The sequence below is a fragment of the Phaseolus vulgaris genome, chromosome 1, assembly GCF_000499845.2.
Source record: "Phaseolus vulgaris cultivar G19833 chromosome 1, P. vulgaris v2.0, whole genome shotgun sequence".
Lineage (NCBI taxonomy): Eukaryota > Viridiplantae > Streptophyta > Magnoliopsida > Fabales > Fabaceae > Phaseolus > Phaseolus vulgaris.
In genome coordinates this window covers 25,538,089-25,561,999 of record NC_023759.2, presented here as the reverse complement: position 1 = coordinate 25,561,999, position 23,911 = coordinate 25,538,089, and the positions used below count along the sequence as shown (strand labels likewise).

Genomic DNA, 23,911 nt, shown 5'->3' with positions numbered 1-23,911 from the left:
CAACAAACAAAATATCTCTACAAATAAAATATTTCTTTATCTTTTATCTCCAAAATAATATCACAACAAACAAAATATCTCTACAAATAAAATATTTCTTTATCTTTTATCTCCAAAATAATATCACAACAAACAAAATATCTCTTCATTTTTTATCTCCAGAATAATATCACAACAAATAAAACATTTCTTTATCTTTTATCTCTAGATTATCTTTTATCTTTGGAATAATATCGCAACAGATAAAATATCTTTTTTTATCTTTGTTACCTTTTCTGGGCTGACCAACATCTGAGTTGAGCTCACGACTCACCTCTTTGTGCCCAATCACCGATGACCTCCCCCGAACCCTTGGGTCGAGCTGACGGGCTCTCCTGCATCACTACAAAAAAACGTGTATAATACGGCGGTTATTTTCGCAAAAATTGACGTTTTTAACCGCCGCATTATACGTCTGTGGCGGTACCGCGTACCGCCAGAATTCTTGCCGCCACAAAGTTTAATGTGGCGGTCAATTGAGAACCGCTGTAGCAGACGCCATATTATGCATGGTATAAAGTGGCGGTTTTAAGCGTGTAATTAGCGTCAGTTATAAATGTCGTAACTTTAAAACTGGGTAAATAAATTCTAACGTAAATAGTGGCAGTTTTAACCGCCACTTAATATCGTAATTCGAATATTAAATATTTAATTTTATTTTTTAATATTTATAATAATTTATTTAATTATATTTTATAATTTGATTTCATAATATTATTTAATTTCATATTTTCATAATATAATTAAATTATAACATAAACTAATTTCATAATATAATTATACTTCATAATATAATTAAAATTTATAAATATAATAATCAAAAGATGACTTCATTCATTCATTGAGAGAACAAAGTTGATACTGTCAAACTAATACAAACAACAAGTAAATTAAATTTGTTTTATATTTGAACATATTACAACTAAAGTCATAGTCCTAATTCTAATTTGTCTTCCTGCCTCCACTTGATCCAATAATATTTTGGTTTGGTGATGGAGCATCACTTCCAACCTTCTTCCAATCTCTCCGGTTCCTGAATAAATTAAAATATGTTTATAGTTAATTTTTTATTTTTAAAAAATAAATAAAAACAATATTATAATAAAGTTTTAAGGACTGAAAACAACATTATAACATTTTTAAGATTGTAAACACAAAACTTATAATCCTTTAAATCATATATAATCTAAAGAGGCTACACCAACCAAGACTTCCATATTCACTTTCAACTTGTAGCTGTGCAAAAATCAGTTGTTATATGAAATAATAGAAGCATGCTTACAACAAAATAAAACAGCGTTTTTGCAAATTGCAAATTTAAATAATCATGAAAAAAAAACATTGTTTAAGACATGGACAACATACACCAAAAACAACCTATGAAACACTTCGTACTTCAAAATTCACTTAAAACAATGATGTGGCATGGATAGTAAAAAAACATGTTGTCATAAATAAATAAAAAAATTAGATTAAAAATAAAAAAAGTACTAGGACAATCAGAAACATACATAAAAGTAAGGAAAATTAATTGGACGTTGGTTCACCCTTATTCATCAATGGGAAAACTAATTGCATAATACTGTTAATTTTTTGGCAAAGAGATGCAAAGAGGCCATACTTGGGTTGTGGAAGAAATCGTACTCATCCACGTTTTACTTGTATAATCCAACTTTGAAGCACACGTGTAGGCACCAGATTTAATTTTCTCTTATGTGTTCAGCTTTGGCGTGTGACCTGATCCGTGTCATGCAAAACTCACTCATATACAAAAGTCGTAGTTTCCTCGTAGAAGAGGAAGAAAACTAAAAAATCCAAAAGAGAAAATAAAAGGAAGCCCGTGGTTGCAGTGTATGAGATTACGATAACATAAACAAGCCCATAAGTACGTGACAACTGTGAACACATGCGCACTGTTACAAAGACAAATCCATAGCAGAATCAATTAGTAATGAAATGGATTCCATAGATAGTAGGAGCACAAAATCTAAAGAAACTGAACGACGTTGCGATAATCTAAAACCTCACATTCACAGAATCAATTAATTTTCAAATGAATCCCATTGGAATCACTTTTCCTATCATGTTGTTTTTCTAATTCTACACAAAATTGGCAGTAAAAAATTGACGAACACTAGTGTTCTTTCTATTAAATAATTTGTTTTAAAATAATAAAAATAAAATAAAAATATATATATATATATATATATATATATATATATATATATATATATATATAGAAACTATGTTTTCAAGCTTTATTTGAAACAGTTTCACATGAATTTGTCCAATCACAAATAATCATAATATAAAAAAGAAGAAGAAACCATTTTCCATCTGTTTTATGCAACTTTATCTTGTGAAATTGAAAAAGTTACCTAAATCTCTGTCTTCTTCTCTTCTTTGGCTTTAGAAATTCTAACTGAATAAGACTTGCGATGAAATCTAATGTAACTACTAATATATCATAAGCAACTCCTAAAACAATGAATCGATATAACCCTTCCGATTTTTCCAAAGAGAAAAGTAAAGACAATATAGCAGCAAACCGGAATGGCAAAGAAGGAGACAAGAAGTGGATGGAAACTCCGAAACAAAATCAACAAAGCAGGATACTTTTCAGGCTTCAGAGTTCGTTAAATACCCAATAGATAATAAAGAAATTGAATCATTTCTTAAGTTCCATAATGGAAGAAAAAAAACCTACGTGTTTGGAGGGTGGCCCTTTCTCGCAAAAACCGCCGCGTCCTCCACCGCCACGACCAAATCCACTTCTACCGCGACCGAACTGCCACCGTCGCGGCCACTCTAGAAACCGCCACCGTCACGACCACTCTTGAAATCGCCACCGTCACGACCACTCTTGAAATCGCCACCGTCGCGGCCACCCCTGAAACCGCCATCGTCACAGCCACTTCTGAAACCTCCACCGCGCCCACGCCTCTGGGGGCTCTCATTGTTTAGTGACCAGAGGATGCAGCCACAGAGGGATGCCAAGACAAAGTTGGGAGGGTTTAGGGTTTTGAGACAAACGAAATAGGTTTTTGAAGAGAGAGGAATATTGAATGTTTGGGCTATTGGGCTTTATTGGGACTAAAACACATTATGGAGGGAACAAAATGCGGGAGAATTTTTATTTAGAAGGATAATTATGACGGTTCTAAATGTCACATTTCGAAGGAAGATTATGGCGTCTATGAAGCTGCCGTATTATACCGCTAATTATGGCAGTTTTTAATAACCGCCATATTATAACCGCCACTACATACACGTTTTTTTGTAGTGCATGGTGCTCATGCCCCTGTCTTACCTGGCACTAGGTAACCATTTACTCACGGGGCGGCTATACTCGAGTGGTTGCACTGACACCGAGTTAGGTTGACTTTACCTGTGTTGTGCTTAAACAAATCAACAAATAGATTAATTCCACAGAGTGCCTATGCACGTACTTATACCGAGCTAGGTCAACTTATCATGTGCCAATTCAGATAAATCAACAAAGTTAAATGCATCATCTTCCAAGAACAGATTTATCACACATTGTTCAAAGAGAAAACATTAAGCACGAATATCTTAGCTGAAATACAACTTAAGGTTTGCCACATTCCACGCTCAAGGAATGGCCTTAACTGGTCAGCCTTGGCTTCTTCATTCACAGATTGGAGGGCTTCTCCACAATTTGTTGTATGGTCATCTCTTCGCTCATAGTGCGTGCAGGTCTCATGTTCGTGGTTTCTGGAAGCCCCCCTTGACTATCTGCGATTTGAGGGCTGGAACTAGGTTGGAAACTGCAACTGGAACTGAAAACTTGTGTGGTGGAACCGATGTTTATTTCGGCCCCAAGGTGGGCGCCAAATGTTCCGGCCGGTTGACCTGGGTCGTCTTTATGCGTGGCTTGTTCTAACGAGCTAGGGCACCTTCGTTCTGCTCCGTCTGTGAGTACCTGAAAAAGAAGAACAAAGGGGCGCCCTCGCGGCCGTTTGCACTCCGACGATCAAGTCAGCTAGCGAGAAACACCAAAGTGACTAAAGACTGTATGATTATCTCAATGACTGGAACTGTGTTGCCCTAATTGCCTTGTGCTCACAGCTGGGTGTGCCGTCAAGAACAACTAGGGTTTAGTGCTCTGTATAACTATGAAAGCGTACCTTACTAGGGTTCTTCATGCCCTTTATATAGGTGAAAACTAGGGTTTACCTTTGTACTGTTGCCATTATCTAGGGTTCCTTGGAGAAGGTCCTTGGGCCGCTATCTTTAGAATCTTAGCGTATCCGGCCCATGGGCTTCCCTTATCTAGAGTGCAATGTATAACCTTATGGCCACTTGGGCTCTAACTTGAGCGCTGTATCTTTCGCGCCATCATACTCCGTGGGTGCCCCTTTGACTCGATCATTTATTCTGTGCGGAGGGTCCCACAGTGCCGCCACCCAACTTTAGGGCGATGTCTTACTTTGGGGCGATGTCTACACTCGGCGACGTCTTACTCGGCGACGTCTTACTTCTGCGCGATGCTTCTCTTGGGCGATGGGCGATGATCCATCTTGGCGGTGACACATCTCGGCGATAACCGATTATCTATACTGCAGAACGCCGCTTCTACATACGGCGACTACGTTGACTTCTTGACCACCTACCTTTCTCTTGTCCACGTCATCACACCCGATGACCTGGTCGGTACAACTATCGTTACTAGTATTACTAGCAATACTAGTATTACTACCTGTAATAGTATTATTACCAGTACTAGTATTATTAGCATTACTAGTAGTACTAACAGTACCAATATCACTAGTATGTCTAGTACTACTAGTACTACTAGTAATACTAGTAATACTAGTACTACTAGTAATACTAATACTACTAATACTACTAATAGTCATAGTATAACTAGCAGTCCTAGTATTACTATCACGACTAGTATTACTAGTATTATTACCAGTACTAGTATTATTAGTAGTACTAGAAGTACTAATATCACTAGCAGTACTAGTATTACTAGTAGTACCAGTATCAATAGCATTACTAGCAATATTAAAATTACTAGTATTACTAGAAGTACTAGTAGTACTATTATTACTAGCAGTACTAATATTAGTACCAGTACTAGTATTACTAGCAGTACAACTATTACTCTTAGTACTAGAATTACTAGTTGTACTAGTATTACTAGTATTCATAACAATACTAGTATTACAACCAGTACTAGTATTACTAGTAGTACTAGCACTACTTGTATCACTAGCAGTACTACTATCACTAACATGACTACTATCACTAGCATTACTAGTAGTACTAGCTGTACTACTATCACTAGCATTACTAGTAGTCCTAGTATTACTAGTAGTACTAGTATTACTAGAATTACTAACAGTACTACTATCACTAGCAGTACTAGTACCACTAGGAGTAGTAGTATTACTAGCAGTACTAGTACTACTTGTTGTACTAATAATCCTAGTATTACTAGCAGTACTAGTAGTCCTAGTATTACTAGTAGTACTAGTATTACTAGTAGTACTAGTATTACTAGAATTACTACCAGTACTAGCAGTACTACTATCACTAGTATCACTAGCATTACTAGTAGTACTAGCAGTACTACTATCATTAACATTACTAGTAGTCCTAGTAGTACTATTATTACTAGAATTACTAACAGTACTACTACCACAAACAGTACTACTATCACTAACAGTACTACTATCACTAGTAGTACTAATACCACTAGCAGTAGTAGTACCATTAGCAGTAGTATTACTAGCAGTATTTGTATTACTATCACTCCTAATATTACTAACAATACTAGTTTTAGTAATTGTACTAGTATTACTAGGAGTACTAGTATTACTAGCAGTACTAGCAGTACTAGCAGTACTAGTACTGCTAGTACTGCTAGTACTGCTAGCAGTACTAGTACTGCTAGTACTGCTAGTACTGCTAGTACTGCTAGCAGTGATAGTAGTACTAGTACTGCTAGTAGTACTAGTAGTACTAGAATTACTAGCAATACTAGTATTACTCTCACCACTTGTATTACTAGCAGTACCAGTATCACTAGCAGTACTAGTAGTACTAGTATCACTATCGGTACTAGTATCACTAGGAGTACTAGCATCACTAGGAGTACTAGTATCACTAGCAGTACTAGTATCACTAGCAGTACTAGTATCACTAGAAGTACTAGTATAAATTGCAGTACTAGTATTAATAGTAGTATTAGCAATACTAGTATTATTGGCAGTACTAGTATTACTAGCAGTTCTAGTATTACTAGTATTACTATCAGTACTAGTATTACTTGTAGTACTATCAGTCCTAATATTACTAACAGTACTAGTTGTTAGAATATATGGCCTTAAATGAGAGGGGGAGTGAATTGTTTAAGAAAGATTTTAGTAAACTTTTAAGCTTAGAATGAAAAATACTTCAAGAAAACCTTGATTAAGAATTCAGTTTTTCAAAACATAAAGCAAAAGCACAATACTGAAAAAAACAATCGGTTGTTTTACCGAAACAATCGGTTGTGTATACCAGTTATTAATTGACAAAACCGAATTTAAAGAGATAGGGATAGAAAAATTGTACACAGTTGTTTATACTGGTTTACTCCAAATCCAAAGCTACATCCAGTCTTCTCAGAACCCTGAGGATACTCCACTAAGCAATCACCACTTGATCACTTACACCACTACCAAGAGAATGACCTTGAACACCTCAAGAAACACACTCTCCTTGGCCAACCCTAAGATTGCTGATCTTGAACACCTCAAGAACACACAGTCAATCTCAGCAAACACAGAAACGAACTGTTCAACAGAGTACAAGGATTACACTTGTTACAGAAGATAATCTGAAATCAATGCAAGCAGAATCCTATTCCAACACTTTGATCAACCACAAACTCTTAGCAATCTCAGCATTTGAAAAAACTCTCTTGAAAAACTTTGTCAAAGATTCTTTATTGTCAAATCTGTTTTTCTGAATTTATTCAAAGATGTAGTTTGTTATCAAATCTTAACAAACTCTTAAATTGCATTAAAAGATTGGTCAAAGCATTTAATGACTGGAGCGTAAGCAGTTAAAACATTTAAAGCTCAGTCAAAGAAAACAGTTTTTCTGTTATGATCCCAAAACAAACAATCGGTTGTTTCCTCGAATCAATCGGTTGTTTTGGTACTTAACAATTCAACCATTTAAAACAGTTTTCAATCTTTTTCTCAAAACACCTAAGTATAAACAATCAGTTGTTTCGACAAAACAATCGGTTGTTTTAACTTAGTTTGAAAACATTTTACTTTCACAAAGATTGAGAATGCTAATGCTTTAGATTTAATCATAGGGTGGATTACAACATAAACTACCCCAGAACAAAGCTTAAACCAGCACAACAACATCAAGCATAGCAGAGGCTTCAACATCCTTCAAATGATTTGGATTCTTCAAAACTTGAACACCACAAGGTTCAACAATCTCCCCCTATTTGATGAAGACAAATCCCTGGTGCTTGTGTTTGATCTGATTAAATCTGAAGCAGTTCCTGGAGAAAAAAAAAAATTTATACTATCCAAAGCTTCTTACAGCAGCAAGTTAGTTTATTACTCTTTTAAAGCATGAAACATAATAAACAATCGGTTGTTTACACGAAACAATCAGTTGTTTCTATCAGCAGCAGCAGAAAATACTTTCATATCAGAGATTTTAACATTTTATGCAGTATCAGACAAAGATATACAAGAACCAATTAATTCTCCCCCTATTTGTCTTCACAAATAGACTTTAGCATGTACCAAAAAAACAAATTTAAGAGAGATTATTAAGATTAAGAATACCTAACTCATTTCTTAAGAAGAAAAACCTCTCTTTTGGTAAAGGCTTTGTGAAAATGTCAGCTAACTGTAGTTTGGTCTCCACAAACTTCACTTCACAGTTCCCATTTTGTACATGATCCCTGATGAAATGATGTCTTATCTCAATATGTTTGGTCCTTGAATGCTGAATCTGATTTTTGGTGAGATTGATAGCACTTGTATTATCACACATCAAGGGAACCTTGCTGATTTGTAAACCAAAATCTGCAAGTTGTTGCTTGAGCCATAGAATCTGTGCACAACAGCTACTAGCAGCTATATATTCAGCCTCAACAGTAGAGAGAGCAACACATGCTTGCTTCTTGCTATGCCATGAGATTTGACTTGAGCCAAGAAGGTGACAAGTGCCACTTATGCTCTTTCTATCTAGCTTACAACCTGCAAAGTCAGAATCTGAATAACCAATTAAATGTATTGGAGAGTGAGAATACTTCAGAATTCTTTTAGCAGCTTTGAAGTGTGACTCTTTAGGATTTGCTTGATATCTTGCACATAGACACAATACTAATATCACTAGCATTTCTACAAGTACTAGCATTACTAGTATCACTAGTATTAGTAGTATTATTAGTAGTACTAGTAGTTCTAGTATTACTAGCAGTACTAGTAGTCCTAATAATACTACTAATACTAGTGATACTAGTACTTGTAGAAATCCTAGTGATATTAGTATTGTGTCTATATGCAAGTACTAGTATTTCTACAAGTACTAGCATTACTAGTATCACTAGTATTAGTAGTATTATTAGTAGTACTAGTAGTTCTAGTATTACTAGCAGTACTAGTAATCCTAATAACACTAGCACTACTAGTATTACTACCGGTACTAGTATTACTAGTATCACTAGCTGTACTAGTATCACTAGCAATAGTAGTACTAATATTACTAATAGTACTAACAGTATTAGTATCACTAGCATTTCTTGCAGTACTAGAAGTACTAGTATGACTAGAATTACTAGTAGTACTAGTAGTCCTATTATTACAAGCAGTACTAGTATTACTATCACTACTAGTATTAGTACCAGAAAAAGTATTACTAGTATTACAGGTATTACTAATATTACTAGTAGTCTAGTATTACTAGCAGTATTAGTATTACTAGCACTACTAGGATTATTAGTATTGCTACCAGTACTAGTATCACTAGCATTACAAGCATTACAAGCAGTACTAGTATCACAAGCAGAACTAGTATCACTAGCAGTACTAACATTACTATTTTTACTAGCAGTACTAGTATTAATAGTTTTAAGAGCAGTACTGGTATTACTAGTACTACTAGCAGTACTAGTATTACTAGTATTACAAATATTATTAGTATTACTAGAATTAATAGTATTACTATCAATACTAGTATTACCAACGTCTATTATTACTAGCAGTACTAGTCGTACTAGTATCACTAACAGTAGTACTACTAATATTACTAGTAATTCTAGTAATACTAGCAGTACTAGTATTACTAGCACTACTAGTATTACTAGTACTACTAGCAGTACTAATATCACTAGCAGTACTAGTATCACTAGCAGTACTAGTATCACTAACAATACAAGTATCACTAGTAGTAGTAGTACTAATATTACTAGTACTACTAGTATCATTAGCATTTCTTGCAGTACTAGAAGTACTAGTATCACTACTATTACTAGTATTACTAGTAGTCCTATTATTACTAGGAGTAGTAGTATTACTATCACTACTAGTATTACTACCAGTACTAGTCTTACTAGAATTACACGTATTACTACTAGTACTAGTAATTCTAGTATTACTGGCAGTACGAGTATTACTAGAACTACTAGTATTACTAGTAATTCTAACAATACTAGTATCACTAGCATTACTAACAATACAACTTAGTAGCAGTACTAGCATTACTAGTTTTACTAGCAGTACTAGCATTACTAGTTTTACTAGCAGTACTAGTATTACTACCAGTACTAATATTACAAGCAATACTAGTATTACTACCAGTACTAGTATTACAAGCAGTACTAGTATTACTAATTGTACTAGTATTAATAATTTTACTAGCAGTACTAGTATTAGTAGTATTACTACAGTACTAGTATTACTAGCAGTACTAATATTACTTGTATGACTAGCAGTACTAGTATTATTAGTATTACTAGTAGTATTTATATTACTATCAGTCCTAATATTACTAGCAGTACTAGTATTAGTAACAGTACTAGTATTACTTGCAATAATAGTATCACTAGCATTTCTTGTAATACTAGAAGTACTAGTATCACTAGTATTACTAGTATTACTTGTAGTACTAGTATTACTCTCACTACTAGCAGTACTATTATTACTAGCAATACTAGTATCACTAGCAGTACTAGTATCACTAACAATACTAGTATCACTAGAAGTACTAGTATCAATAGGAGTACTAGTATCACTAGGAGTACTAGTATCACTAGGAGTATTAGTATCACTAGCAATACTAGTATCACTAGTAGTACTAGTATCACTTGCAGTACTAGTATTAATAGTAGTATTATCAGTACTAGTATTACTTGCAGTACAAGTATTACTAGAATTACTAGTATTACTAGTATTACTATCAGTACTAGTATTACTAGTAATACTAATATTACTAGTAGTACTAGCAGTAGTAGAATTCCTAACAGTATTTGTATTACTATCACTCCTAATATTAATAGTTGTCCTAGTATTACTAGTAGTACTAGTATTAGTAGTATTACTACCAGTACTAGTATTACTAGTAGTACTAACAGTACTATTATCATTTGAAGTACTAGTATTACTAGCAGTACTTTTATAACTAGCAGTACTAGTACCACTAGCAGTAGTAGTACTATTATTACTAGTAGTACTAGTATCACTAGCATTTCTTCTAGTACTAGCAGTACTAGTATCAGTAGCAGGACAAGTATCACTAGCAATAATAGTACTAATATTACTAGTAGTACTAAAAATACTAATATCACTAGCATTTCTAGTAGGACAAGCATTACTAGTATCACTAGTATTAGTAGTATTACTAGTAGTCCTAGTATTACTAGCAGTACTAGTAGTCCTACTATTACTAGCAGTACTACAATTACAAACACTACTAGTATTACTAGTATTAATACCAGTACTAGTATTACAAGTATCACTAGCACTACTTGTGTCACTAGCGGAACTAGTAGCACTACTAATATTACTAGTAGTACTAACAGTACTAGTATCACTAGCATTTCATGTAGTACTAGAAGTACTAGTATCACTGTATTACTAGTATTACTAGTACTAGTAGTATTACTAGTAGTACTAGTATTACTCTCAGTACTAGTACTACTAGTATTACTAGCAGTTCTAGTCTTACTCTCACTACTAGAAGTACTAGTATTACTAGCATCATCTCTCTCCTTAATCTCTTTAAATTTAGTTTTATTATTTGCAAACTGGTATAAACAACCGATTGTTTCTGTGAAACAATTGTTTTTCTAATGCTGTTGTTTTTGCTATGTGTTTTGGCAAATTGAATTTCTTATCATTTGTTTTTTTAAGAAATTTCATTCTTGGCTTAAAAGTTTGCGAAATTCCTCTTTACTAGTCTTAAAAGTATTACTAGCTGTACTAGTATTACTAGTGTTACTAGCAGTACTAGTATTACTAGCATTACTAGTATTACTAGCAGTACTAGTATTAATAGCAGTACTAGTAGTACTAGTAGTACTAGTAGTACTAGCAGTACTAGTATTACTAGGATTACTAGTATTACTAACACTAATAGAAGTACTAGAAATACTAGCATTACTAGCATTACTAGCAGTACTAGCATTACTAGCAGTACTAGCATTACTAGCAGTACTAGTAGTACTAGCAGTACTAGTATTACTAACAGTACTAGTTTTACTAGCAGTACTAGTATTACTAACAGTACTAATATTACTAGCAGTACTAGTATAACTAGCTGTACTAGGATTACTAGCGGTACTGGTATTACTAGTATTACTAGCAGTACTAGTATTACAAGGAGTACTATGAAGCGGCGTTCTCCATACGTGTGGAGTTTGACAAGGCCTACTTGATCGCCGGTCGATGAAACGACGATCTCCATGCATGCGTAGTCGGTGGTCGTCGTAGTTATGCAAAGGTCATCATGATCGCCGATTGATGAAACGACGATTCCCATGCGTGTGTAGTCGGTGGTCGTCGAAGTTGGTCAACATGATCGCCGGTTGGTGAAGCGGCGTTGTTAGTCGGTGATTGCCGAAGTTAGACAAGGTCAGCATGATCGCCGGTGAAAACGGCGATCTCAATGTGTGCGTAGTCGGTGGTCGCCGAAGGTATCCAAAGGTCAACATGATCGCCGGTTGATGAAGCGGCATTCTCCTTGTCAACATGATCGTCGGTCGATGAAACGACGATCTCCATGCATGCGTAGTCGGTGGTCGTCGTAGTTATGCAAAGGTCATCATGATCGCCGGTCGATGAAACGGCGATTCCCATGCGTGCGTAGTCGGTGGTCGTCGAAGTTATGCAAAGATTAACATGATCGCCGGTCGATGAAACAGCGATCTCCATGTGGGTGTAGTCGGTGCTCGTCGAAGTTGGTCAACAAGATCGCCAGTCGAGGAAGTGGAGTTCCACATATCTGGGTAATCGGTGGTCGCCGAAATTATGCAACGTGCTTGGGTAACTCGTTGTGTGGCGAGGTGAATGTAGGTGGCCTCACTTCTGGGTGTTATGCTATGAGGTAACCTGTTGGTTATTTTTTGGGTATGGTTCTCTCACTTTAAGGTTGTTATGATCCAACCATAAAGGAGAGTTTCTTTTGTGAATGGAATAGGAAGTCCACTTCTGGTCACTGTATATGGGTTGGGATACCCCTGAAGTATCCCTTTAATTTTATTTATTCATTGCTGATCAAAAAAAAAACAAGGAGTACTAGCATTACTAGCAGTACTAACATTACTAGCTGTACTACCATTACTAGCAGTAGTTGCATTACTAGCAGTACTAGCATTACTAGTATTACTACCAGTACTAGCAGTACTAGTATTATTAGTATTACTAGCAGTACTAGTATTATTAGTATTACTAGTAGTACTAGTATTATTAGCAGTACTAGGATTACTAACGGTACTGGTATTACTAGCAGTACTAGTATCAATAGGAGTACTATTGTCACTTGTAGTACCAGTATCATTAGCATTACTAGTAGTACTAGAATTACTTGTATTACTAGTAGTACTAGCAGTACTAGTATTACTAGCAGTACTAATATTACTAGCAGTACTAGTATTACTAGGATTACTAGTAGTACTAACAGTACTAGTATCACTAGCTTTTCTAGTAGTACTAGTATCACTAGTAGTACTAGTATTACTTGTATTAATAGTAGTTCGAGTATTACTGCCAACCGTGAGACAACCTTCTTTGTAGAGATAGAACCCTGTTTCTATTCTTTCTCAATCTCTATCAGATTAGGTTTTCATTAGGTATCATTATACATATATATATATATATATGTAAGTTCTCACTTTAACCAATGAGCATGTTTTATTAAATCATATTCAGACCCAAAACCCAAAATCTATTTCATATGAGTCACATTATAAAATTAATTTACATAATTTTTTAGTTTCTCTCATTTGGCTCATGTGAGTTATAATACTTTCAGGATTTAATAGTTATATAAATCATAATGCGCATTGAAAGGCTTACGTAAATTGATTATATTATCAATGAAAATCAAGTATACAAAAATAATAAGATTCATGACGGTTACATATCATTTAATCAACCAATTTTATTCCATGTACTACTATATCATCATTTCTCCATAATATGAATTTATAATGAGAATTCCATAATGATTCAAACATAATGTCATTTTCATTAATAATAACATAATTTGTTTTCCACACCATAATTTGCATGCATATACATAAAGTAGAAAATATAGATTCCAAAAACTTATATATCAATGAGCTCAAAGTATCAAATAAAAGTATTAATAACAACATTCATCATTCATTAGTAGACATAAAACGTATATTCTCAATATGACCATGTTTTGGGCGTGGACCCTCACACATAAATAATTTCTAAATTTATTAATAACAAAAATTATTTTAGATACTAATAATTTTTTAAATATAATTAATATTAATATTATAATTAATTATTTTTTATTTTTTAAAAATAATTTTTATTTAATGATTTTTTTAAATATCATAAAATAAATTTAAAAAACATATTTACAAATTCTAACATTGATTGGTGTTGGTGGAATAAAAATTAAATTCAATCCATAATCCATAAACACGCATTCACAATGTGGAAGAATATAAGAGAAAATTCCCTCAATATTACCTTCTAAAGACATTTCAGGTCTATAAATAATAAAAATACTAATTTAAAAGAAAAAAAATTTATTAAATATAAACTTTTCGGCTTATAATGTTGTTTTACAATGCAAAAATGTGATGAGACATATAAACTTATAATCTAATATAAAATTGTCATAAAAAAAGTAAATTATAACTATCATAATAATAAGTTGTTATAAGTTTTTTTATTAATTAATTAAACACAATACATCGAGAATTTGTATTGGATCTTGTAGGTTGAACAAAATTTATGGCAGAATAAAAAAATATAATATACCAATGCAAAAAGGAAAAAGGATCGAGCTAGCCATAATAGAGAAAATGTACAAAAATTAATGTATGGCAAGTAAGCATTATGTTGAACCTCGTAAAGGATGGGAACATAAAAAGCCATCAAAGGAGCATGTCGGAAACAACCTTGAAAACATGGTGAAATGTGTCAAATTACAAACAAAAAGTAGTGAGTAATAAAGAGAATGTGAAATATTATTGTGGCATAAATACAATTGTGTCGTGGGTGATTAATTTGTAAAAGTGTGTTGAAACCACTGCAATGATTTAATTGTAAGGATGTGTTATAACAAATAATACACTTTTATTATTGTTTATTTAACACTTAACTACATTTTCATTTTATTCAATACTTAATATTTTTTATATATTTCAATCCAACCCTTGTCATTTTATTTTACTATGTGGCGTCATGGTTAGTTTTCACCGTCATTATTTATATTTGTTGACATAAAAAAATAGTTTGAATTTATGTTCTAAATAAATTTGAGTATTTTTAATTCAATTTTTATTAAAAAAAAATATTTTATTAAATTTTATATTTTTAATTAATTCTTTATTATCAATTTGACTGATGTGATTATTTAATTTTATAATTTAAATAAAACACCACAAACTTAGAGAATAACAATATTCATGAGATACATAGATTAAAAATAATAACAATATTCTAAAAAAACACGTGAAAAAAATTTATCCATCGAACATGAGAAAATTCCTACCTTCATTTCTTTAAAGATATTCCTTTAATTCGTTCTCATTAACTAGATCAGGGATTTTCAATTTAAATATATTATAATATTAAAATATAAGAAAATACAAAAATATATTCAAATGAATAGCTATATTTAGAAAAAAAATAGGAAAAATTTAAATAATTTTTTGAGATGAGATAAAACATAAAATCAATTTAGAAGTAATTGAAGTTGTTTAGAACGAGAAAAGGAAACTTCAATATAAAAGGTATTTGAAAATAATTAAGAATTTAAGAAATTTTTTAAAAAAGTACAAAAGTATGAAATAATGATATAATTGTGTGTTACAAAGAAAGAAAACTGAACATATTATGATGACTAAAATCGTATTATATGTAATAACTAAGACGTGTGATCCTTATTTTAATTTATACATATTTTAAGTATATTAGTTTCCCTGAAAACATCTTGCTACAACAAATTTTGAACCTAACTAAGAAGAAATGAGCCCAATAATTCTCTGCCGTCCACTAATTGCCAAGCAATTGGACTCCTTCAAAGTCCAGATAGTGGCCCAAAGAATGATTCAAATGATTTTGACCAATCTTATCATTTGATACATCTTATCTACATTAAAATTATGCCAAATTATACACTTTCTCATTCAATTATTATGATTTTTCCACTCAATTTTTTCTGCATATCTCTTTTTAATACATTTTACTATCATATCAGTAACAAAATGACACCATGGTTTTTTAATACATTTTAAAAATTTGACTAGGAAACGTGGTTTTTAAAGATATATCACCATGTTATGCATTTAATATATCAGTAAATTTTATACAAAAAAAATTTAAAGGAAATGTGATAACAAAACGCATAAAAAAAATAAAATTATTAAAATAATAAAATTAAGTCATAAAATAACTAATTCTTAATATTTTAATTTTTTTAATAATAATATTCTTTTTCATATGATAACAGATTAATTAATTGTTATTACTCCAGTGTCAGCAACTGAAAAAAATTTATAAATAAAAAAGTTAAGTAATAAAATATAATAAACTAATTCATGAAATAAAAAATTAGAACACAAAAGTATATAATGTTGAATAAATTTTTAAAATCTATTAAAAATATATTGAAAAATATATTAATAACATTTTTTTTTTCAATTAGAAAACATAGCACTATCACATCACAGGATTGAATTGCATCCATCCATATTTTGTTTACATACAACAACATATAAGTTCACCCCCTCAATATAATGAACTCATATCACCTTTTTCACAAAATATACAATAGCTATGATTATATCACCAGTCCATTCACCCATGATTAAAATATTAATAATTAGAGGAAAGTAACCATATAAATTTAATTAATATTTTAATTTGTGTAATCCACAGGATAAATATTGATTTATATGTAATTATAATTATTCTTTGGTTGGATTAACTATGGCGAATCAAGGAGAGGAAGGGTTCATTCTAGACGATGAATAAAACTGCCTCAAACCCTAAAATGAATCTAGAATCATTTTAATTTTACGTGATAACATAATGAACAACTCTTTGAAAAAAAGGATATAATTTCTCATTATGCAAAAGAAAGTTGAGATTTCATTCCACATTTTGTTTCTTTTATTTCCCTTTCATGTTTAAAAAATATTTTAAGTATTAAATTTTTATTTTTATAGTTATAAAAAATTTATTTCTCTACCCTTATATTTAAAATATTTTTTTAAACTTATACACATATAATTTTGTATTCTTGTAGTCCCTGAGACAAAAACAAAAAATAGAAATAATACGTGTAGAAATTAAAATAGGGGAATTTTAAGATATAAATATGGAAAATTAATTTCTTTTTGTAATTACAGAAATCTAATAAATAATTAAACCTAAAAATATTAAACTTTTCTTTACTTTACTTTACTGTTGTGCTATATTTCACCAAATTCATTAAAATTATTTCGCAATCGTCAATGAAATTTTTTTCTACAAACGAATTTACAAAACAAGATAAATTGTAAAAGTCATTCACAAAAATTGTAATCTTAGAACGGCCAATCGATCTAAATGTTTTTTTCTTGCGTCAACAAAACCAGTTTCCTTAAAAGCATTAGGTAAAAAAATATAATTAATGTCCTAACCTAATTTAGAAGGTTACATTTTTTTTCGTATTCAATTTTACTTTGTTAGGATGACTAAATATCCCAACCTACCATAGATTTGGAACTTTGTATTTGTTTGCAGAATTACAAATAGTTGTTTGGATGCAAAGTATACAATTTCAATAAGGCATATATAAAAACAATGGTAAGATATGTTAATAAGTTATATATTTTTGAGTAAATAGTTGGTTCACTGCAATAACTACTCATATATTTCGATTTTAGTATAATAAAAAATGATTTTAATGGAGTTTATTTTTATATTACCAAAGTCATTTATCCAGTGTTATAGTTTCTCCTGCTAAATAATTCATGGGGAACGTGTTCTCCAAGGGTTTTTTAAATTCAATGAAAAGTCTTTCAAAACTCCCGTTAAATACCATGGGTTTAAGAACCTCCGTAAAATACCATGGGTTTCAAAACCTCCATAAAATATCATGGGTTTCATAACCTATGTGAAATACCATGAGTTTTAGAACCTTAATAAAATACTACGGGTTTCAAAACCTCCACTAATACCATTGGTTTCAAAACCTTCGTAAAATACCATAGGTTTTGAAACCTTCACAAAATGTCATGGGTTTCAAAATCCTAATAAAATACATGAATTTCAAAACGTTCACAAAATAGCATGAGTTTCAAAAACTCTGTAAAATATCAAAAATTATAGTTTTTAGTAATTTAAATTATTGATTTCAAATCTAAAATATAAGTATTCTAATTTACTTATTTATTATTAATTTTAATTATAACTTAATTTTTATATATTTAAAAATATTAATACTATAAAACATAAAACTAATTATTATTTTTCTTCCATTTATTATTATTATTTACTCATTATCATACAAACAATTTTAGCGAAAAAACTTATTTGAAACAAATATTATTGTAAACTTAATATGAAAAAAAGTCCATTTTGTATAAAAAAAAATGTATATAGAAGGGGAGAATAACTAGAGGAACCAATAAAAGTCCATTTTGTATAAAAAAAAATGCACTTAGAAGGTGATAAATAACTAGAAGAACCAATAGCATCAGTTATCACAACATTTTTGTAACATGGCATAAAATTCTAAGTTTCCCAACTACTCCAACAATTTCTTCTGGTTTAACTTGGTAGGTGTTGGAGATCCCACATCGACTAAATATTAGAGCCTTTCATACTATATAAGTGGGTGCAAACCTCACCTCATTGAGCCGGTTTTATGAGGTTGAGTTAGGCTTAAAGCCCACTTCTTAACATGGTATCAAAGCACAAGGCTTCAGTGCCGTACAAGCGGAGCAACCGATCACATTGCATCTGATTCATAATTTTTCACACACACTTCATCATCATTTATTTCAAATGTTAATCTGCCCACAGGCTCTGATTGGCTCGGGTAAACAACACGCAGGCTTATACTATATGTCCCCTCTTCCAAACCAAGCCCACGCATCTCAAATATCGACCGACCCTGATTTATGGCACAAGCGCCTCAGACATCCTTCTCCGGCGTGTAACAGACAAGGCTACCCTTTCCTTTAAGCACAATAAAATCTCATTCTCCATTTAATCTATTGCATTGTGACATTTGGAGTCCTCATAAAACCCCAACTCATTTTGGAAAACGTTTTTTTCTCACTATAGTCGATGACTATACTAGATGTACTTGGCTATTTCTTATGAATCACAAATCTGAAACCCAACATCTCTTAGAGTCATTCATTACATTTGCACAAAATCAATTTCAGGCATCTATTAAAACTTTCCGCGTTGACAACGGACTGAATTTATTTCAATGTATGATTTTTTTTCTCAAAAAAGGTATTGAATGTCAACGCACTTGCGTCTACACTCCTCAACAAAATGGAGTAGTAGAACGCAAACATAGACACGTTTTAAACACAGCACGAACCCTCCTATTTCAGTCCAATTTACCATTAGAATTTTGGGGAGAATGTGTTTTAATCGCCACATATATCATTAATCGCTTGCCATCACCTTTACTAAAAAATAAATCACCTTTTGAGCTACTATATAATCAACCACCTTCACTTTCTCACCTAACAACTTTTGGTTGCCTTTGTTACGCAACTGTTGTTTCACCTAAACAAAAATTTGATCCGCGCGCCCAACAGTGCATCTTCGTTGGTTATCCTCACAGTAAAAAAGCATACAAATTATTTGATATAGATGCAGGCACTTTTTTTACATGTCGGGATGTCATCTTCCATGAAAGTGTTTTCCCATTCTGCCAACAGTCAGAGATACAATCCTCACCTCCATTACAAGGTATTTTGCCCACTATTGACATTGACTTACCCACTCCTGTCCAACATTCACTTCATCAACCTTCTTCTCTTACTCATCACAATGCACCTGAACCTCCATCAAACCAACCTTCTTCTCCTACTCGTCACAATACACCTGAACCTCCATCAAACTAACCCTCTTCTCCTACTCGTCACTATACACCTGAACCTCCATCAAACCAACATTTTTCTCCTACTCGTCATAATACACCTGAACCTCCAGTAGACCAACCTTCTTCTCCCATGCCAAGAAGTCTAGCACCCATTACCAAACCTTCTCCAACCGACCTTCTTGTTCGACGATGCAGTCGCACATCAACCCCACCTTCCTAGCTTCAAGATTACGTAACGGGATCCCAAGCCAATCATTCGACCATTGCCCAAGACCGGCCGAATGGAACCAGGTATCCTATGCATCATTTTCTTTCTAATTCACGATTTTCTTCTACACATAGTGCATATCTTGCTAACATCACAGCCACTAAAGAACCTCACACTTATGCTCAAGCTATCCTTGATCCAAATTGGCAAAAAGCAATGGACGAAGAGCTTTCCGCCTTGCAGCTAAATCAAACGTGGACCTTGACACCGTTACCCGCTGAGCAGAAACCCATAGGATGCAAATGGGTCTATAAAATAAAGTACAACTCAGATGGTAGTGTCGACATATATAAGGTGCGCCTTGTCGCAAAGGGGTACACTCAGATTGAAGGTGTCGACTATTCTGAAACTTTTTCACCAACAACAAAATTAACAACTTTGAGGTGTCTCCTCACCATTGCAGCAGCCAGAAATTGGTTTACTCACCAGCTAGATGTGCAAAATGCCTTCTTACATGGCACATTGCATGAAATTATTTAGATGGACTTGCCACCCGGGCATCATCGACAGGGGAGAACATTGTATGTCGACTCAAACAAATCCCTTTATGGTCTCAAACAAGCATCTCGAACATTGTTTTCAACATTTTCTCATGTGATTAAATCTGTAGGATTTCAACAGTACAAGACAGATTACTCTCTATTCACAAGACAGAATAACTCATCATTTATTGCCCTTTTGATTTATGTGGATGATATTCTTTTGACAGGAAATGATTTGACAGAAATTCAGCGTGTTAAAGATTGTCTATTACAACAATTTCGCATTAAAGATCTTGGAGACCTAAAATATTTTCTAGGGATTGAATTTACCTGTTCCAAAGATGCTATTTACATGTCCCAAAGAAAATATGCGCTTGATATTTTGCAGGATACGGAACTCACATGTGCTCGTCCAGACAAATTTCCAATGGAACAATACCTAAAACTCACACTAGACGATGGAGAGTTACTAAAGGATCCAGTCAAATACAAGCGACTCGTGGGACGACTGATATACCTCACGGTTACTCGGCCTGGCATAGCATTTTCGGTTCGGACCCTAAGTCAATATATACAGGATCCGCGGAAACCTCATTGGGATGCCGCAATTCGAGTCCTAAAGTACATCAAAGGGTCACCAGGACAAGGATTGCTATTGCCATCCGAAAACAATCTGACATTGACAGCTTATTGCGACTCAGACTGGGGAGGTTGTTAGACAACTCGGAGATCAATATCTGGGTATTGCATTTTTCTTGGTTCTTCTATTATCTCATGGAAGTCAAAAAAACAGACAAACGTATCAAGATCATCAGCAGAAGCAGAATACCGCGCGATGACCAATACTTGTTTGGAGATAGTTTGGTTGCGATATCTGTTGCAGGATTTAAAGGTGTCATGTAACTTGCCAGCTCAACTTTTATGTGACAATCAAGCGACATTACATATGACAGCAAACCCAGTATTTCATAAACGCACAAAACACATTGAGATAGACTGTCACATTGTGCGAGAAAAATTACAAGCTGGGATAATCAGTCCTTCATATGTACCGACACAGTATCAACTCGCAGATATTTTTACAAAGGCACTGGGTAAGGAACGGTTTTTGACGCTACGACACAAGTTGGGAGTTCATGATATTCACCTACCAACTTGAGGGAAGTATTAAGGAAATAATAATTATCAAATTATATGCAATTATTGTATGCAATATTGTACGATATTGTACCCAATTATATGCAATTAATTTAATAATTATAGAATATCATGATTAGTATTCCTACCTAATTAGATTGTAATTTGGACAGAGAAACTCCCTATATATTTCCTATACAGATGTAACAATACACATAAGATAATAAGAAACATCTCTTCTTCTTCTTCTTACTATTTTTTATCATTTTCTTATAGTAGGCAATCTCAACTACCACAACAAAGGCATACATCAGTTAAAAGTGCTTGATTGTCATCGTTTTTCCTTATACTCACGTCCTTTGTTTCCCCTCTGCATGTCAAAACTATAATTGTAATGCAACATGATATATTCACTCACCATTTCTTCTTGCCTAATTCAACTACTCATGGCATGGACATGAGTAGCAAAACAAGAGTAATTTACTTCACCCTTTGCAACCAAAAGAAAAAAAAAAAGATAGAAATTGCATTTGATTTTGTCTAATAATTTTTTTTAGAGCACTGTTTAATCATTAGAAAGAGTTCAAGTTTCTATAGAACCTTCTTTTAACATATATTTTTATTAGGCATATATTAGGCTACTGTTAAAAAAGTAAAATATTTTTCAACTTGAATATGTAAAAATATGTTTTGTCATGATTTTTAAAACTGTTTTACTTTCTTCCTTGTCTGCAGAAACACATTATTTTATGCCAGCAGAATGCCCCAGACCAAATGCAAAGGATAAGATAACTGCATGGATTATTAATCTAACTTAAAAAAACATGGTATACAGGCAAGATGAATGATCGAGCAAGAGTATTTTACAAGGATTGAAATTATTTAAAGAAATTAATTCCTTTTTCAAATATCCCCACGTTAACAACTTATGTTACTATGAATTTATATATGCTTTAATAACTTTATGTGTAAGTTAAATTTAATTTATTACATTAGTATAGTAATATTCAGGATAAAAAACCCAAATATTATGTACCAGAATATCGGTATATAACTGCAGCCCACAAATATAATGAGCATGCAAAATACCATACCATGTCATGTATTTTTTTTTATACTTTTTATACAATTAAAAAATATAAAAAACTTTTATTAAATTTATATTATATGATTAAATTATTACACCAACACATGTGCAGTTTGAGGAAAAGATTATTTTATCAAAGATTTGATAGATAAGTTATTTCAACGAGCTCTTTCCTTGTTAATTTTTCATTCTCCATGAAAATTGCTACTAAAATAGAAAAACTATAAATCATAACTTAATTTGGATAAAGTAAGTCTTAGACAATTTCATATGCATGTTCAATAGCGTAAAGTTCTCATTTGGTATATAAACATTTCCACATGTTTGGATATATAGGTATCTTGAACGAAAATGACTCCTCATCTATGATGTGTCAATCTACGCAACAAAATTTGTTATATTCAACATTACACAAAAAGGAAAACAACATTGAAGAAAATTGAAAAAACATATAACATATTACTTACAAGTTTATCGTAGGACAGAGATTCAATAATCTTCTTAATTGTAATAATTGGTAAATGTATCTGCGAAAATAGATAATAGATAAACTCTAATAATCAAATGTCAAATCCAGCCAATAAATGCTTACAAGAACTAACTGCTCTCTATTCATCACCTTCACATACCTGTAATCCCCGGAAACCAACTTGAATTCGGTTTTTTGCATTGAGAAAATAAACAAAACATACTTTAGTCATCACACCTTTTTCAGATAGAGATCTTCCACAAATACTCTCAAATTATAAACTAAGCATTACTTGGACTGAATGAACCAAAATTCAGCTGTATTGTAGCAAACAAGCAATTCCAATTCAAAATCACAAAAACCCCAATTAGCATCAAATATCTAAATCCAACAATGAAGCTCGCCTCAATTGTGACTTGGGAAAAGTCCTTGGGTTTGAAAACCAGCAAAGTACAACTTTCATCCACTTCTAATTAGGTTTTGTGCAATGGATTAGGTGTTTTGGAGAAGAGAAAATGGTAAAGTAACCAAGAAAAATATTCGTCTAAAGTTATCGATACAGATAAGCAATAGTAAACTAAATAAAATAAAATTATAAGAATTCACGATTGGCGGAGAGCAGT

General features: G+C 32.6%; 1 protein-coding gene across 1 annotated transcript; it reads right to left on the bottom strand.

Moving 5' to 3' along the window:
- Positions 1-2,026: 2,026 nt before the first annotated feature.
- LOC137815760 (uncharacterized) lies at positions 2,027-23,520 on the bottom strand. Its single transcript, XM_068618872.1, has 15 exons — positions 23,449-23,520; positions 23,287-23,346; positions 13,418-13,470; positions 12,845-13,289; positions 12,669-12,763; positions 11,590-11,759; positions 11,106-11,304; positions 9,972-10,980; positions 9,849-9,853; positions 9,271-9,747; positions 8,992-9,206; positions 8,618-8,755; positions 8,339-8,429; positions 4,760-6,354; positions 2,027-2,055 (listed from the first exon to the last, which is right to left on the bottom strand). Exons 1-15 carry the CDS (start codon positions 23,518-23,520, stop codon positions 2,027-2,029), a joined length of 4,653 nt encoding a protein of 1,550 aa, XP_068474973.1.
- Positions 23,521-23,911: the final 391 nt, after the last annotated feature.